Raw genomic sequence first — 19,426 nt, 5'->3', positions numbered from 1 at the left:
TTATTCCATGGCTCCATAGACTGCCACTTTCATTCCACTGTCATTTTCTGCCACCAGATAACAACAACAAAACCGCCCAATTACCAACCGCCCCCGTCCAAACTAGCCCAAAATAGCCTAGTCGCATTTCGATGGGTCCCCCCTTAAAAATTGCGATCTGTGGGATAAAGTACATGTTTTTTTGTTGGGGTTCCCCAGGTAAATTAGTTTTTCAGGGGCTAAATATGACGTTATTGGGGTCGCTTCATCCCGCAGCAACAGTGCTAAAGTAGCCCAATTCCATGGGAAAACCGCGGACTTGGCAACACTGGCTCCAACTACAAAAACGTAATCCCTGTTTGGGATCTGTAAGACTGTCCCACTGTCCAACGTCAATTTCATTGAATAACAGTGCTTATCACTGGGTGACAAGCTCTTGTAATATGCGGAGAACATTTTATCTAATCAATATAATCTATAATCTTTTTAAATCTAATTATTTTGAACCATGTGATTCTCTAGCAGTAAAGGCTATCTCTCCCGGGTTTTCGGCAGCCATGATGCATGCGCATCCCGAATGTTTACAAACCAATAATTGGTGTATACTGTAAGGTCTGTTACGTCCCTGTTTCATCAAAAATGTGATGGAAAGTCATGTCACTGCATTTGTCTTATGCTGCCAGTGAGTGTTAAAGGCAACTGTAGCAAGAAACGGAAGAAAAAACAAAACAATAACTGTTCATTTACGCATGCAACAGCAGACGGGACACAACAAAAGGGTGCATAAAATCAAGATGCAATTTCATGTATGGTTTATTATGTAACAAATACTAACATTCATCTTCCTCAGATGTTCCCTCAGACTGAGTTCCTTTTTTTCCCTCTGTGTTTGCAGGAAGAAGACCCATCCTTTGCATCTCAGAGGAAGGTGTATCAGGACATTGGCGAGGAGATGCTGCTTCATGCTTTCGAGGGCTATAATGTGTGTATTTTTGCTTATGGACAGACTGGAGCAGGAAAGTCATACACAATGATGGGAAAACAGGATCCGGGCCAGCAAGGCATCATACCACAGGTGGTTTTTCCAGATAGCATGAATTAAAGCATCTAGTCATTTCTCTGTCCACAAGTGAACAAAGTAATGTCAGTATATATTTGATGTTTAATGTGTTGCTATGTAAGATTTCACTATGGATGACAAAAAAGCATAAACCAAGTGACTGAAAGATAGCTATATTGAGTTATGTAGTCTGAATGACTGGTATATGTTAAAGGTGCACTTTTTTTTTATATTTTTTTTATATATATTTTTTTTAATTTTAAACAAAGAATTGAATGATTGACAGCACTTGAGAAATGTCGTCTTGCCATGAGGAATTTTTTTTTTTTTTTTTTACTATTATTCATTGTACTAAAAATACAGTAGGTTTCACACCACAAAATTCACATTCAACAGATTTTTTTTTGTTTTTGTTTTTTTTTGCAAAACAGTCTATAAGGTTGCTGGTACTACTGTAGTATCATAATACTAAACCTTATGAATGGTCAGATTTGCAATGAATGATGGTCAATATACTCTATATTATAGATATACTCTATATAAAACAGTTTATAAAAAATCCAAATAATTTTCTCCACAGAGGAATTGATTTTCAATGATCACTTCTAAACCTTTAAAGACAGACTTGTTGTGAGCTACAAGGTTGTTAACCAATGAGATATTGTTGACTTCATCAATCCTACATTATTTCAGCTTATTCTAAATAATTGTGTTTAACAGTGGAATTTCTGGTCAAATGAAGACTTATGCTGAAATAGTATGCAGGGACGGTTGCACTACGTTACGAAATATCAAACTGCTGACAACCCTAGTTGACCAATCGGAATCCAGTATTGCAATAAGTGTACTGGGTCATGTGTATCATATGTTTATATGATAATCATGTAGTTAAAGATCTGCATTCATAATAACATAATGTCATAAAACACATAGTTGGTCCGTTTATTAGGCAGCAGTGGGTGGTTCTTCAAATGTACTAACAGAATTGTAATCACTTGAAGTAATTATTGGTTTATTCTGTACTTGAGCTCTGTTTGTGATCACATCTCTCTCATTGTACATCGTTTCATTTTTCGTCACAGATGTGTGAGGATTTGTTCAGACAGACGGCAGATAACACTGACCCTGACCTGTCCTTCTCTGTAGAGGTATGTTTGTGTGCGTCTGAGCCGCTGTGTGTTGGCGCTTCCTTTTACACTGTTAAAAGAACTGTGAGAATGGTTTTGGACATCCGTTGATGCGAGTTCAGACTGAATTGTAAATAACCATTTCTGAAATAAAATCTTCATGTACTGTACAGTCAATAAAAGATCTCATATAATTTGATGTATATTTTCCGTAGGTTTCATATATGGAGATTTACTGTGAGCGTGTTCGAGACTTGCTCAACCCAAAAAGCAGAGGGTCGTTGAGGGTCAGAGAGCACCCTATAATGGGCCCTTACGTAGAAGACCTCTCCAAAATGGCCGTTACCAACTACAGTGATATTGCAGATCTCATGGACACTGGAAACAAAGCCAGGTATTATGATTTTCAGTTTCAAAGCCAGCTGGTATTCATTGAAAAAAAAACAAAAAAAAGCATGTTATTCTGCAGCTTGCCAAGTGAACTCATTCAAATAAGATGCAAATGAAAGGCTATCAAATGAAACAAAGTATGCACAAAACAGTTTTGAAATATAAACATTAATAAAAGTGCAGATAACACACAAACAAGAAATAAATACAAATAATACAGGTAACGATAACAATAAAAGTAAAATCACTAGCTAAAACAAAATTATAGACATGATTTCTTACACTCCCGTGGTGGTAGTTACCTTCTAATAACCAACTAGATGTGTTATTCAGGATTTTAACATTTTACTGACTAAACACTTGCTCCAGTATGACAGTAGTTGACTTGAAATGCTCTTGGACATTTGAAACACATTTTTTTTATATTGAGCTCACATAATCACATGCCTGAGTACTTGTGTGAAGTAGAGTTGAAATAATTAGTTCTAGACAATTCTAGACTGATGCATTTTGAGTGGTGAAAAGTGGCTGTTGGAAAGCTGGAGCTGTCTAGTTAATGTTAAAGCATTAATTATTTTGAGTTAATACATGTAATTTGTATAATTGTTAAAATAAGTATGATAATATTTATGTTTATGTCTACCACGTCTTGTTCTGATTAAACCTGTAACTTGTGTTTAAAGGGGTCATCAGATTTACACCCATTTTCCACAAGTTGATATGATTCTTTAGGGTCTTAATGAAAAGTCTATAATATACTTTGGTTAAAAATTCTCAATGGTAGTGTAAAACAACACCCTTTTTACCTTGTCAAAATCAGCTCTGCATAATTCATCTCATTCTGGTCGAGGCTGCTTTAAATGTAAATGAGCTCTGCTCGCCCCGCCCCTCTCTTCTCTCTGTGGAGTGACGAGCCTGTTTACTTTAGCCGCGTTTAGCCGCTAAACTTGCTAACTAGCACATTATTAGGAAAGGCAATCGCAAAGATTCATGAAAAAAACTGAACATAGACGGATATATGTAGATCGGGAGGCGCATTCCCTTCACAAACAAACATAATCCACTGCATCTTCAGCGGCTCAGATGTCGGGAGTAAATGACGACCACTATGTTCATTATTACATCCAGCAACACAACACCTCAATCGCTCAATCGGAGATATTCTTGACTAACTTACATCCCTGCTCTGGCATTGAAACAAAGAGGGTGGACTGTTACAGCTGATCTGAGGTAAGACGCTCATGTCAATCAACTATGGTGGGAGTGGCCTCTGCGGGTGTGACACCACAACGACAGGCGTCTGAGAACGGCTCAATTTGAAAAGGGAATATTATTTTTATAGATCAATTAAAAACCACTGCATGGATTTTTATCATTATAGGGTAGATTTGTACATACACTGACAACACACATTAATGTTCAAACAGCATGAAAAACTGAACTTAGCATCCGATGACCCCTTTGAAGTATGATGTCTCTGTGCTCCAGCTGTTCGACCCACATTTATGTGAAGTATTTGATGACATTTCTGGTGACATTCATTGCTGTTTGTTTGTTTGTTTACCTTAAGGACGGTTGCTGCTACTAACATGAACGAGACCAGCAGTCGCTCACATGCCGTCTTCACCATCCTCTTCACGCAGCGTCGACATGATAACATGACCAGCCTGGACACGGAGAAGGTGTGCGTCAGACATTAGAAGACACTCGTTTGTTGCTGTTCTGTACTCAGTCTGGTTTCTTGTTTTCTGCTCAGGTGAGCAAGATCAGCCTGGTTGATCTGGCAGGAAGTGAGAGAGCAGACTCATCTGGAGCCAAAGGCATGAGGTTAAAGGTCTGTCAGACGACATGTTAGTTCTGAATTCAAGGAATGGTTGACACGAAAACAAAATAGTGTCATTTAAACACTCTCATCATCATTTTGAAACTGTTTATGTGTATATACTGTATTTATGTACACTACCAATCAAAAGTTTTTGAACAGTACGATTTTTCTGCTCACCAAGCCTGCATTTATTTGATCCAAAATACAAAAAAAAAAAAAAAAACCTGTAAAATTTCTATTTGAATATATTTTAAAATGTAATTTATTCCTGTGATTTCGAAGCTGAATTTTTAGCATCATTACTCCAGTCACATGATCCTTCAGAAATCATTCTAATATTCTGATTTGCTGTTCAAAAAACATTTCTTATTATGTTGAAAACAGCTGAGTAGAATTTTTTTTTCAGGTTTCTTTGATGAATAGAAAGTTCAAAAGAACCGCATTTATCTAAAAAAGAAATCTTTTGTAACATTATAAATGTCTTTATCATCACTTTTGATCAATTTAATGCATCCTTGCTAAATAAAAGTATTCATTTCTATAATTCCCCCTGAAAATCAGTATATTAGAATGATTTCTGAAGGGTCATGTGACACTAAAGACTGGAGTAATGATGCTGAAAATACAGATTTGATCACTGGAATAAATTACATTTTAAAACGTATTCAAATACAAAAGAGTTATTTTAAATACTAAAAATATTTTACAGAATTACTGTTTTTGCTGTATTTTGGATCAAATCTAACACTAAATATGTGAATATTACAATTTAAAATAACTGTTTTGAGTTACATGATTCCTCATAAATTATTTTAATGTTCTAATTTTGTGCTCGCTTATTGTCAGTTATTACAGGTGCTCAATTATTAATAATCTTTATTATTATTTATAATATTGGAAACCGTTTTTACTGCTTAATATATTTATTATTTTCAAGATTCTTTGTCTCTTTCATTTGTTACTTTATAAATGCTTTTGTCACTTTTGATCAGTTTTAAGTGTCATTACACAGCAAAAATAGTAATTCCTTTTAAAAAATGGTATGTTATAATAATGGTATTTTTATGTTTAATAATGGTATGCATGTAATTTTTTTTTTTTTTTTTTTTTTTTTTTTTTTTTTTTACATACTTTTACCAGTTGTGTGTGTGTGTGTGTGTATATATCTACATACATATACATACATAATATACATTATGACTACTTACTTTTGGTTGCATTAATCTTATCAAGTGTTGCCAAAGTTTTAAAGCCTTGTGTCTTTTTTTAGGAGGGAGCTAATATTAACAAATCTCTGACAACACTGGGTAAAGTCATCTCAGCACTGGCAGACATGGTAAGAACGTCGTATTTTTGTTCTCGTGAGTTTTTCTGTTTTTCTTTTGTTTCTTACTGCTGCTTCGATTCAGTTCTGTACCTCATTTCTCATTGTTGTCTTCATCTCTTCAATTGTTTTTCAGTGTTTCTCTCAAATGTCAAGTTCTTTGTCAAGAGTAACAATATGTTTCCTGTCCACAGCACAGCACAAAGAAGAGACGCTCTGATTTCATTCCCTACAGGGATTCTGTGCTCACGTGGCTATTGAGAGAAAATCTAGGTATGTCTTGCTGTCTAAAGGCCTATTCACAGACCGTGAGCTGAAACCGTACATTCCTACACATCTGCTCACAGCAGGGAGGAAAATTAGTCTGTCAGGAGAACATTTTTTATATATTTAGAGTCTTTTTTTCACTGAAATGAATTCATTGCTTTTGGATCATGTGTTGTTAGATCCTGTCAACACGTCAAGTATGTCCCATCAGAAGATTGTTCGTCTGGCGTCTAAAACCGGTTCGGTCTGATACCCAAAACCAGTCAACATGTTTATCTGATATCCAACTAGTCATTAAGTAACTCTGCTGTCAGCTCAAGAAGCAGACATTGTCTTGTGACATGAAATCTTGGGATTGAGACATTCTTGCTCTCTAACTTGTCTGTGGAGACAAACGCAACTAAACATGAGATTGATCAAGGTTCCGGAAACATACAGAGATGCAGAGGGGCAGCTGTTTGTGATCTGAAAGTTTTAGATAAAAAAATAAAAGGATTACCGTTTTAAGAAAATTCCCATATTTAAAGAGAGATTGTTCACCTACAAATCAAAATTGTCTTCAGTTAGGTTAAAAATGACCTCTAATAGACCTGTCGACCTCTGTTATGTTATTAATATTATTCAAACAGCAATATCAAGAAGAAAAAGAACAAGTTCCTGCTCTTCATTGATTTAATTAGCACTAACAGTTCACTTGAAAAACGTGAAATGTTTTTTACTTCCTTAACGTTTTCGAAATGAAGAAATTGTTGAGTGTTTTGAATAGCATATTGAGTATTGTTTTAGTCGAGCTTGTTCTTAACTTTTGTTAAAGCAGTGCTTTTGTTTCATTTTGGTGTGAGTAGATGTGTTGTCAGTGATTCACTGAACTTCTGTTGTTGTTTTTGTTGTGAGCAGGTCTCGAACCAGCTGTTGTTACTGCTGCTCACAGAGTTTAATTGAGTGTTTGTGTTTGAAGGTGGAAACTCTCGCACGGCCATGATCGCTGCTCTGAGCCCTGCAGATATCAATTATGAAGAAACACTCAGTACTCTCAGGTTAAAAACACACACACACACGCAAGAAAGCATTTTTCTTTCTTATGAATATAAATTTGAGATATCTCTGTCACGTACGTACTGTCTAACCAGCGCTGTGTGTCCCGCTGCAGGTATGCAGACAGAGCTAAGCAGATAAAGTGTAACGCTGTCATTAACGAGGATCCAAACGCACGGCTCGTCAGGGAGCTGAAAGAAGAAGTCAACAGACTTAAAGAGCTTCTCCTGTCTCAGGGACTCAGCAACCTCATCACTGCCTCAGGTACATGCACACATACGCACGGTCTATACACCTGCCATGAGCAGCTGTCTCAGGAGCTCCCATCACAAGTGGACAGTGCTAAATTAGATATAAACGTGGCACTCGGAGACTCACTCCGTTCCTTTAAAACAAATTTTGAAACTCTAGATACCAACTAGAAACATGTTTGGTACACCTAATATCAACATGCAGTGACATGGGTTGACATTGGTGTCATGAAAACATATTCAGATTATATTTCAGTACAAATGCAAATGAAAAAAGTATTTTAAGGGTCACTATCACTATAGAGTGCCTTTCACCCCTCACAATACTCACAAATTTTGGTCTTAATTTCCCATTCGCTTTATGCCATGTCATAAATAGTAGACACTCAAGTACATGTTAGCTGAGCTCCCACACATTTTTTTAGATAATTATGGGCCATTATTTGAAGCATAAACCATAACATATCTCCACCCTGTCGTGGACATATATATTACTGTTAAATATGTTTTCATCGCAATGTTAAGATGCAAATTATATTTTCTGAAAAGTATGATGTCCCTTTCCTAAACAGCGTTATTTGTTTGCTTTCAAATTATAAGTACATAAAAGATTTTATGTAAACCATGTGTTTTTAAAGAAACTCATACAGTTTGCACATGTATTTTTTTCTTATTTGGAGAAAAATGTGATATTTAGTTTGCATGTTATTGCCCCCACACCTAGCTATTGAACACTGGATTATATAGATATGATTGAATTATTATTTAAAATATTATTACTTTAAAATATCAAGATGACCGGGTGGACCAACACATGACGGGGTGGACACATAAAGCAGAACACACAAAGCTTAACAAAATATGACAATGAAACATTTATTCAACTTTGAAAAAAAAATCATATAATAATAATAATAATAATAATAAGTAATATAATTACATTCTCAATCACATATCACATTTATATACTCATTATATATATATACACATTTATTTATAAACTCTGTTGTCCAGATGTCACTAAAGGGAATGACCTTTTCTTAAAGGGGCGGATTCCCCAATACGACAGGGTGGACATGGACAAACTCTTCTTTTTTTATTAAATAAAAATATTGTTTTTATTACCAAATGATCAGTACGCTCAAATTGAGTATTTTCTTATTTAACAAAATATTAATAGGAGAACAAGTTTTAAAATCTATAATATGTATCTAAAGAGCCAAGTAATGCTTATGAATTCATGAATATAAAAACTCTAATATAACACACCCTTTTTTAGTCTTTTTTTGTTGTTGTTGTTGAGTTATCATATGAGTACAGGACACCAAAAGGCACCTACAGTGATATTGACTCTTAAGTCTTTTTTGAAGCCTTTTTGCATAGACAATTTTCTATTCATTTTCAGTGGTGATTCTCATTAGACTCTCCTTACTTAAAATAAGAAATTACTGTGTTTGTAATTAGAAAAAATAGTTATTTTTGTATTTTGTATTTTTAATTATTTAAATAAGCTTAAATAAATGTTAAATGTAATATACAGTATCGTTCAAATGTTTGGGGTCTGTATGTTTTTTTTTTTTTTTTTTTTTTTTTTTTTTTAAGAAGTCTGTTACACTCACCAAGGCTACATTTATTTGAATTTTGTAAAATATTATTAGAATTTCAAATAACTGTTTTCTATTTGAGTATATTTTAATTTTTTTTTTTTTTTTTTTTTTTTTTTTTTTTTTTTTTTTTTTCAGTCTTCAGTGTCATCATCCTTCGGAAATCAGTCAAATTTTTAGAAACTGTGATACAGTTATTTTATTTTATTTGTCAGGATTATTTGAACACTAAGTTTAAAAGAACAGTGTTTACTTGAAATAGAAGTATTTTTTAAATTATTAATATTTTTACTGTCACTTTTGATTGCCTTAATGAATCCCTGCTGGATTAAAGTAAAATCTTACTGACCCCAAACTTGTGAACAGTAGTATATTAGGTATTTTTGCATTAAAGTAATGAGTACTGGGGAGGGAAATCTGAACACATGGTCACAGGATGCACAGAAGTTAACAGACATGGACTAAACTCCAATTTTTCAGCTGTAGGCACACCAATTACTCTAACAGTCACTTAATCAATAACTGGCACACTCATTGTCAGGGTCTGAATCGGGCCGTCCAGCTTTGGGAGGAGCGTCAGGTGAGCTCCATCAGCCCTCACTCTCATATGAACCGTCTACCTCTGATGCCCCGATGGAGGGTGTGGCACCCACCAGTCCAACTGCGCACATAAGCAAAGAGGAGGCCGCGGAGAGACTCAAGGTACGTGATATCACAATCTCAGCAGACTTTGTCTTACAGCATCAGCCAAATACCAGAACAGCAATGCTGGACATGCTACTTTCGTAATAGAGTTTCTTAGTATTAAAGGGATAGTTCACCCAAAAAAATAAAAGTTATGTCGTCATTTACTCACTTTTACATTGTTCCAAATCTGAATGAATTTCTTTCAGCTTTTTGATTTTTACGCAAAATAGAATGCGTTTAATTTATACTGGACGCCAGAGGGCGCCCTCGTGCAGAAAATCCACACATGCGTCAAAGAAGCATCACTGATGACCTTCCGTTCCAGCTTGTCTAATATGGATAAAGGCATCGCTATTGCTGTAACTGAATAAAAACAAGATATAACGTTAAACATTTTGAAGGATGACACTCGTCTGCAATAATATATGATTTATCTGTGTTCTTCAAGCCATCTCGTGTATTTTCATAAGCCATTGCTAATAGATGTATATAGAATATGAGTGTAGAATTTATGGGCTGCGTCCGAAAGCTCTACAGTGCTGCCTTCGGAGGCAGCATTCCAAGGCAGGAAGGCGTCAAGGCACGTCTGAATCCAAATTCTACTTCGCTTCCTGTCTCCGAAGGTACCTTCTTTTGATCGAAGTTTGAAGGCAGCATAGATGTATCCTTCGCTGCCTTCGATTTCCCACAATCCCGTGCGTGTGCGTCATATAGGCTATATAAATAAAGATATTCTGGTGAAATTAGACTTGTTACTTTATATAATAGATGAGATCTTGACCATGATATACTTTATGAATAGTAATAGTGTAAAAAGCATAATAAATAATATTGTTTGTAATAATAGTATTTTACAAAAATGTTAAAAGGGTTCAAATGAGTAGTAAATAAGAATAATATTTACAATATACTACCAATAATAATGAAACAGCCACTAATAACAGACCTGTTCTGCAGTATTACTTGCAACAGTGCTTTTATTTTTTAAGGAAAAAATGCCATTCTCTGCCTTCTTTTCTGACGCACAGACGTTCAATGACAGTGACATTGAGGTTTTTATGTGATATTAAATCATTTATACAAAACTGTTTGAGATCATTTTTCTGCAAAATGTACAACTTAACCGTTAGGTAACCCGTCAACGACTGCACATTACGCTGCCTCTGAAGTCTGTCTGAAACTGTTTCTAGAGTTGCCTTCGCAGCCTTTGAAGTCACTGCCTGATAGAGCAGCGAGGCAGCGAGTCAGCTGACTAGGCTTTCGCACCCAGCCATTGTCTGCCTCATTCTGTGATAAGAATCCACATCAGATCACATAAGGAAGTTATTTCAAACACTGGACTGATGTTGTGAATTAAAAACAAGTTATAATGTTTTTTTTATAACTTTTGTTTTTATAACTCTTTTGTTGGACAGCAGGTTTAGAAAGGCTTATGTCATTATAATGGAAGATGCCCTGCGTGTGTTGCTTTTTCAAATATAAGCGGGGAGGCGTTTCCTCATTTCAGCACGTGAAATCGCAGGCAAACATACAGCAAATTCAGAGAGAAATAAAACAAGGAACTTATTTAAATGCAAAACCGAAAAAACGCAATTCACAAGCGCGTATTGAACCGTGGAGGTCGTACCGTATGGTTTGATATTACATTGAGTATTGTGACATCCCTAATTTCCATTAATTTCCATGGAAAAAACACTAAACACTATGGAAGTCAGTGGCTACCGTCAATAGTTTGGCCCTCTTTTGTGTTCAGCAGAAGAAAGAAATGTACGCAGGTTTGGAACAACTTAAGAGTGAATAAATGATAAATGAACTTTCAATTTTTGGGTGAACTAGCCCTCAAAGTAGGTAAAGGTGTTTTGTTTTTTTGTAAATTATTTATTATGAACTTTTAATAAACTTTTAATTATTAACTTAATACATCCTTGGTGAATAAAAGTATTAATTTCTTAAAAAAAAAAAAAATCAATGTACTGACCCCAAACTTTTGAACAGTGTTTATTCAAAATATAAATATTTTATAACAATGTAAATTATTTATTATGTGTGAATGTATTAATTTCTTAAAAAAAAAAAAAAAAAATGTGACCCCAAACATATATATATATATATATATATATATATATAAAGTTTAATTATATGTATATATATATATATATGTATATGTATGTATATATGTATGTTTTGCATGTAGAATATAGAGTGAAACAGAGAAAATATGACTGTATAGCAATGTCTTACTGTGTTTCTAACAGGAAACAGAGAAGATAATTGCAGAGCTGAATGAAACATGGGAGGAGAAGCTCAGGAAAACTGAATCAATACGACAAGAGAGGTGAGAACAGGCAGAATACAGTGAAGTGTTTTCAATGTGTGAACAGTAGGGGTTGCACGACTACTGATTTCTGCTAGTCGATTACTTATCAAAACAAGACTCGAGTTACTCTGCTAATCGTGGTTCATGCTACTGTAAATGAAAACACATGAAATACTTCTTATTAGGGATGTGACGGAGAGGAAATTTTACCACCAGTTAACGTGTGACCACCAGTATGCTTTTGACAACTTGTAAACCAGTATTTCACTTTCACTTTTGAATGAGCGGCAGTCCGGCGTCAGTTGATTGATTGGACAACAACAAAACAGTACGACAAACTCACTTCTGTTAATGATTGTTTTATTAACAAAAGTAAAATAATGAATAACTTCCACAAAGTTTAGTTATAAAAAAATACTGAAAATCAGCAAACATTGTGGAGCCAAATAAAGCAGAAACGAATGTTGTTCCAATGAGCTTCAAAAATCACCTTTTAGAAAGTCCAGAATATTTTTAAAACGAGCGCTTTTGTATTTCGTTTCGAAACTAAATCCTTCACCAATGTCTTGCCTTGCTCATCTCACTCGTCAGCTCGCTTTCCTCATGTGATAAATGAAATCTGACTCCTGCCACAGATCTGTGATGCGACTGTTGTTCAGCACACTGCATTGAGCAGCCACGTTCAGTTTTTAATTGTTCTGTCTGTTCTCTAACTGAACTAAATGATTTTTATTACTATTAAAAAAATTTAAATGACAATGGGGGCAGTGCCACAGTGGGAAAGTGAGGAAACCGGTGTTGCAGCTTAACACCGGGTAAAACCGGTCACGCCAACTATCGCAACATGCCTAGCTCTTATCAGCGAATATTAATTAATAGCCTAATGCAACCCATTTTTCATGAGCTGAACTCAAAGATCTAAGACTTTTTCTATGTACACAAAAGGCCTATTTCTCTCAATTGTTGTTCACAAATCTGTCTAAATCTGTGTTGGTGAGCACTTCTCCTTTGCTGAGATAATCCATCCACCTCACAGGTGTGGCATATCAAGATGCTGATTACACAGCATGATTATTGCACAGGTGTGCCTTAAGCTGGCCGCAATAAAAGGCCAGAAAAATATAGACCCCATTTTATTGATATTGAAATAGTAGGCTAGCCTACAAGCTTATGTTGAACTTCGTTCTTGTACACAGGGGCTGTATTAAGCAGTACATAAATGATTGAATTAAACGGCTTTGTTACCACATGTAAATGTCTAAACTGTTTCTTTATTACAATTAGATGAAGTTGGTTAGATATATTTCTCAAATAAAGACAGCAAACACTGTGAGATTCACGGGAGTCAGTTGACTGCATTGCTGCGTTTTCAAATCCGTCCTCGCCTTCAAGCAGCAAATGTCACTGATTGGTATTTGTTTGAGATGCCAGATGCCGAGAGTAGACGGCGGCAAACATTCTCTAACCATATTTGTGGCAGATGTAAAAGCTTCTTGCCGAACTTCATGCTGGTAGAGATAGCGCTTTACTATGCTGGCTGTAATAAGAACACCTTGCTTCGCGTCAAAGCGAAAGTTGCGTGATGTCATGTGAAAAGGGTCTATTCATTTATGGTTAATGCACGTTCAAGTAATCGATTGTTTCCGACAGTGGTTAAAGTAGTCGATCACTCAACTACTCGACTAGTCTATGCAAGCCCTAGTGCAGGGATAGACATCGTCCTGGAGTGCCGATGTCCTGCAGAGTTTAGTTCCAACCCTGAAAAAAGAAAACTCACCTGCCTGTAGTCCTAGTACTCCTGAAGACTTTGATTAGCTTGTTCAGGTGTGTTTGATTAGAGTTGGAACTAAACTCTGCAGGTCATCGGCACTCCAGGACCGACGTTGCCTATCCCTGCCCTAGTGAATAGTAACAAACTGTTGCAATGGAGTGAATCAGCATGTTGTTTAAGGAATAACTGTACTCTGTAAATGTTAAGACACAGACAGACCAAACCAACCTAGCTATCCAGGCTGAAAAGTTGCTGTTGACTACAGCCAGCGACCAACCAGCACATTCATTCTGCGCCTGTTTGAGAGAAAAATAACTCTCCATACCAGCGGGTGGCAGTAGTCAGTAGTAGGAAATTGAAAGAGTCAGGATGTGGATATATACTGAAGTGTAAACAAAGCAGTGATTGCTTACCATTCTCACAGCAGACTCACTTGATTTTGTGGTTTGCTTGTGTTTGCCACTTCCATTTTTTTAGTTTTGTGGTTTGACTAGTGTCAACAGTGAGGAGCACACTGTTAAAAACTAGGCCAACAGATGCTAACAATGAGCACACCCTAGATGACTAATGGATGAATGAGACTTTTACTATTAAAGATAGTACACGTTGCATTGACATTTTAGATTTCAAACAAGACTAAATAGTTTGAAGATTTATTTTCAATTTTAGATTGAAAACAACAAATAGATTTTATAAATTAAGAACAAATATTAAAAAAAAAATAAGAATAAACACATTCCTCCTTTCAGATAGCAACTGTTTGATTGTGTAAGGCTAGTATTGTGTAGTATAGTATTTTTCAGAAATGAAAAAAAAAAAAAGTTTAATTACTGTAGTTGTTAAAGCATAGTTCACCCAAAAATTAAAGTTCTGTCATTAACTTCTCACCCTCATGTCGTTCTAAACCCATCTTCAGAACACAAATTAAGATATTTTTTGATGAAATCTGAGAGCTTTCTGAAGCTAACAAGAATAATTTGTGCGTGCAAAGAAAACAAAAATAACTTTATTAAAAAATTCTGCCACAAAACGTATTCTTGCAGCTTAGTAAAATTATGATTGAACTACTGATGCCACATGGACTATTTTAACAATGTCCTTACCACATTTCTGGGTGTTGCGTTGGTGTCTGTGGAGGGTCAATGAACAAAGTCTTACAGGTTTTGGAATGACATGAGGGTGAGTAATTATTGACAGAATTTTCATTTTTGGGTGAACTAACCCTTTAATTTATAAGACAAAACTGTTAAACAAAGAATATTATAAAGCTGCTCCTTTGCTTCTGGTGCTGCCATTCTCAGCGCTGTCAAAATAAAAGTCTGAGACTCATTAATAGCAATATATTTCACCCATGGTAGTATATTGGTCATCCACTAGTCAAAGGCCTTCAGGGATTTGCTCTACTAAGCATATGTTCATGCTACTTTAATGTGGAAATGAATTAAATTCAACAGACTGCTTTTGTCACTGCTTTCTCACTGTAGTCATTCAGAACGTTTTAATGAAGACCAGACAAGCGTGATTATGACTAACACTCATTGCATTTTCTGTGAGAAATGCTTGTATCAGACCTGAGCAGGACAGCTGCTTATAAGGTCATTGGTCACAGTCACATGTTTGAGTCACGTCAGAGGTCTCTGGCTCTGTGAGAATAACCCACACCCACACCGTCTCCCTCTCTCTGTTTGACACATTAGGGAGGCACTGCTGGCTGAGATGGGTGTGTCTGTCAAAGAGGATGGAGGAACAGTGGGTGTCTTTTCGCCCAAAAGAGTGAGTCAAGTCATGTGTATTTATATAGTGCTAATCACAATGCATTTTTATCAAAGCAGCTTTACAGGAAGTGAAGGTGCGGTCACGTTTACTGTTGCTTTGGCATATGTTCACAGGCCCAATCCAGTCGTTTTAATAGGAATTCACACGAATGAGAACTTCACGTGAGGTTAAAAGATTTCCTCAGGCAGAATTTGCATCAGATTTTAGTCAGGCAAATTTGACTCACTGACCAACAGGAAGCTGCTTGGTTTAACCCTCTGGTTGTGTTCGGGTCTGATTTTCTTTTTCCCGAAAATACTAGTTAATGTTATCGCATTGGACTCAAACTTACTGACTTTGTTCACACAGGGTATAAGTACGTTAAGTTTTTTTCTAATTTATGTGAATGTTTTTTTTTTTGTTTTATTTCACCTAGTCACACTTGTGGTGTACACGGTCAAAAATGACCAAACAACTGCTAATAAATCTGTCATTATGCTCTATTATCACCAAATATTGGGTTCAGATCTTTTTGTCAACTTGTTTTCTTTCATTTAGGACTGGTTTTGTGTTTCTATTTGCATCTGATTAATTGTAGGCCCCATTTTGCTGAGAGTAGGTACCTCGTTTTTTGAGTGAAAAAAAAATAAAATAAAAAATTATGAAAATTTGCACTTTTTATCACACTAGTGTGCTTTAATGTTTAATCAAGAGGTTTGCTTTTAAATGCTTTTATTTTGTACAAAATTGCACAAAGCACACAAAAATGGCCAGCCATTGAGAATGAATGGGGAAGAGCACAAAAAACAGGACCTTTATTTTGAGATGCTTTTATTTTCCGAAAAGGGACTGAAAGTAGCACTTGCTGCTCCTGTTAAATCTGACCATCGTGACATACAAGAAAAAACACATTCAGATTATTTACATTATAACATTTCATGGAACAAACCAAAACTGTTATATTTTAGTTATATATCACTGTCAAACACAGACAATATCATGAAACAACAAGCTGACGCTCTCTCTGTGCTAAAGCATTTATTTGTAAACTTTCATCTACTCTGTGAGAACTTGAAAGCCTCAAAACCTGGGCTAAAGACAAGGCAGTTTGAGCGTGTGTGAGAGAGATAGAGAGAGAGTTATCATAAAAGCATATTGCATGCAGTTCAGGGTAGGATGAAATAATACTCACAATAGTTTGTATGCATGCATGGATGTGTGTGTGTGTGTGTGTGTGTGTGTGTGAGAGAGAGAGAGAGATAGCATGAGCATACATGCATCCATACACGCACAGGTCCAAGGCCTTTACATTTGCAAGCACAACATGCTCCTGAACACTAGTTGTTTCTCTTACTTTCATTCTTCCCCATTCACTTTCAGTGGTACACTTGAATACACTTCCTGATTAAACAGTAAAGCACACTAGTGTGAAAAACGGCGTAAATTTTAGTAATTTTTTCTCTCATATTGTGAAAATTATTCATAAAAAATGATTTTTTTCACTCAAATAATGAGGTGCCTACTTTTGTGTATATGAGGTCTACAATTAATCAGATGCAAATAGAAACACAAAACCAGTCCTAAATGAAAGAAAACAAGACAAAAAGATTGAATCCAATATTTGGTGATAATATAGCATAATGACAGATCTATAAGCAATTGTTTGGGGTCCGGTCATTTTTGACCGGGAACACCACAAGTGTGACAGGAATCCGAACACAACCAGAGGGTTAAAAGTCAGCTGTGCTTTATATATAGATAATGCCTGTGAAAATTTTTGGCTAAAATTTCCCTGTGACCGCACCATACTCTACACAGAATGTATTTTTTTCCTTCCACTGTACTACTTTTCCATTGTCTTTTTATGTAAATGTGTTAGATAGTTGTGTTTGACCATTGCATTCTTGTCTTTTGCAGCATCTTGTACATGTTGTGCCATTCTAAAACCCATAGCCATAAACATCTCAAGACCTTTCATTGTTTCCCAATTCCTCCATCCACGTCTCACATTTTTCAAAGCAAAAACACATTCTGTGTGAATAGCCCCATACCCGCTATCCCAGCACTTCATGAGTCCTCTTTGGTCCAAAATGCTTCCGCGTGTTTAAGCATGTGTTTTTTTTCTCTCAGACGCCGCACCTGGTGAACCTGAACGAGGATCCTCTGATGTCAGAGTGTCTGATCTATTATATTAAAGATGGAGTCACCAGGTGAGCAGTGAGTTGTTGAAAGAGTGGTCAGTTTCTGTTTACATACTGTTCTGTGTGTCTCATGCCTGTGTTTATGTGTTGCAGGGTTGGTCAGGAAGATGTGGATATTCGTCTTACCGGTCAGTTTATAAAGGAGCTGCATTGCGTCTTCTGCAGTGAAGTCAATGAGAATAACGAGGGTGAGAGTGATCGCCTCACATTCGTTACATTCACAGTTTCACGCAAATGTGACAGTAAAGGGAATGTTACAAAAGATTTCTTTTCTTTTGAGTAGCATCAAAGAATCCTGAAAACAAATTATCAAGGTTTCCTCAAAAATGTAAAGCAGCTCCACTGTTTTCATCATTGATAATAATCAGAAATATCAGCAAATCAGCATATTAGAATGATTTCTGAAGGATCATGTGACACTAATGATGCTGCGCATCAAAGAAATAAATTACACATTAACATATATAGAAAACAGTCATTTCAAACTGTACTATTACTGTATTTTTGCTCAAATAAACGTAGCTTTGGCCAGCATGAGAGAGTTATTTCAAAAACGTTAAAACATAATCGTACTGACACCAAATTTCAACCTAAGTTTGTATGTCAAACGTCATATAATAAATTTAAAAAAAAAAATCATATAATCAATAAAATCATATACAGTAAGTAGACCTGTAGTTCTATGTGACCCTGGACCACAAAAGCAGTCGTAAGTAGCACGAGTATATTTGTAGCAATAGCCAACAATACATTGTATGGGTCTGGGGATGGGTATTGTTAAGGTTTTAACGGTGTTACTACTCTTACCGATACTGCTTATCGACCTGGTACTTTAACGGTATTCTTATGATACTTTTTGTTTTAGGTTTATATAGGCTATATATAAAAGGCTATATATAAAAACTTTGACGTGTGTGTGTGTTTGTGCGTGTGTTTGATCTTTTGGACGCACACTCGAAGCCAAAAGTGTAATTTGCTTGTCCGTTTTGGAGCGCACACACGTCTCTAACATGGATTACTGTGATTTCAACATTTTATCAAACATGTCCTGAAGTTATCAACAGTAAAGATTGCATTTTATAAAAATCACAGGTTGTGCTGATTCTGACATTAAGTTTGTGTTAAATAAAATTTGCTTAAAATCACAACCACAGGCCTAAATGTGTATGCAGACGTTTGATTGTTTAGTTCTGTCCTCTGTCATTACAGTTTGACAGGGCTTTCATATTGCACGCTCTGTCGCTCCTCCGCGTGAGTGTGATCTCTCCTCTGAATTGCGAATAGCAAAAATGCATCATAGACAAAAACCATACATCAGTGGAAAGCTTGTTTTTTTTTATCTTTTAGATGATGTATAAACTTGTATGACAGGTTTTGTGGTCCAAGGTCACATAGAATGTGATCAGATTTAAAAGGCAGGGTATTTTGCTACATCAACAAATTATATTCTGTACATGAGAATGTTTTTCATATAACGTTCATATAATCACAACCAAATATCTCTCATCTGTTTGTGTGTGTGCAGTGGTGGTGACTTTGGAGCCGTTAGTTGGAGCAGAAACGTACGTCAATGGAAAACGAATCACTGATGGTGTTGTACTCAAGCAAGGTGACTTTTTTCAGTTCAATTTTTAATTGTTTTTAATTCCATGGTTTAAAATGGAAAGCTAGTGTATTGTTTACTAATGTACATGCCTACTATTATTTTAAATAAATTGTTATGCAGGACTTCACATGCAGCAGTACATGTCAGATGCATTTAGTCTGAAATAACTGCAGTTATTGTGCATTTTTGAATCCAGTTTTGTTTAAAAGACGTTTGGATTTTCTATT

General features: G+C 35.8%; 1 protein-coding gene across 1 annotated transcript in view; it reads left to right on the top strand.

The window, feature by feature from the left end:
• kif1c (kinesin family member 1C) overlaps nucleotides 1-19,426 on the top strand; it is a 54,362-nt gene that overhangs the window by 23,630 nt on the left and 11,306 nt on the right. Inside the window, exons 5-19 of the mRNA XM_051110310.1 lie at nucleotides 875-1,054; nucleotides 2,122-2,187; nucleotides 2,382-2,560; nucleotides 4,127-4,238; nucleotides 4,313-4,390; nucleotides 5,652-5,717; nucleotides 5,900-5,978; nucleotides 6,931-7,009; nucleotides 7,123-7,271; nucleotides 9,404-9,564; nucleotides 11,805-11,884; nucleotides 15,335-15,410; nucleotides 17,523-17,602; nucleotides 17,687-17,781; nucleotides 19,119-19,202. Of these exons, the coding sequence (XP_050966267.1) occupies nucleotides 875-1,054; nucleotides 2,122-2,187; nucleotides 2,382-2,560; nucleotides 4,127-4,238; nucleotides 4,313-4,390; nucleotides 5,652-5,717; nucleotides 5,900-5,978; nucleotides 6,931-7,009; nucleotides 7,123-7,271; nucleotides 9,404-9,564; nucleotides 11,805-11,884; nucleotides 15,335-15,410; nucleotides 17,523-17,602; nucleotides 17,687-17,781; nucleotides 19,119-19,202 (1,564 nt within the window). The remainder of the gene's footprint in view (nucleotides 1-874; nucleotides 1,055-2,121; nucleotides 2,188-2,381; nucleotides 2,561-4,126; nucleotides 4,239-4,312; nucleotides 4,391-5,651; nucleotides 5,718-5,899; nucleotides 5,979-6,930; nucleotides 7,010-7,122; nucleotides 7,272-9,403; nucleotides 9,565-11,804; nucleotides 11,885-15,334; nucleotides 15,411-17,522; nucleotides 17,603-17,686; nucleotides 17,782-19,118; nucleotides 19,203-19,426) is intronic.

Source organism: Labeo rohita, chromosome 5 (assembly GCF_022985175.1).
Source record: "Labeo rohita strain BAU-BD-2019 chromosome 5, IGBB_LRoh.1.0, whole genome shotgun sequence".
Classification (NCBI taxonomy): domain Eukaryota; kingdom Metazoa; phylum Chordata; class Actinopteri; order Cypriniformes; family Cyprinidae; genus Labeo; species Labeo rohita.
This window is presented reverse-complemented; position numbering and strand designations above follow the sequence as displayed.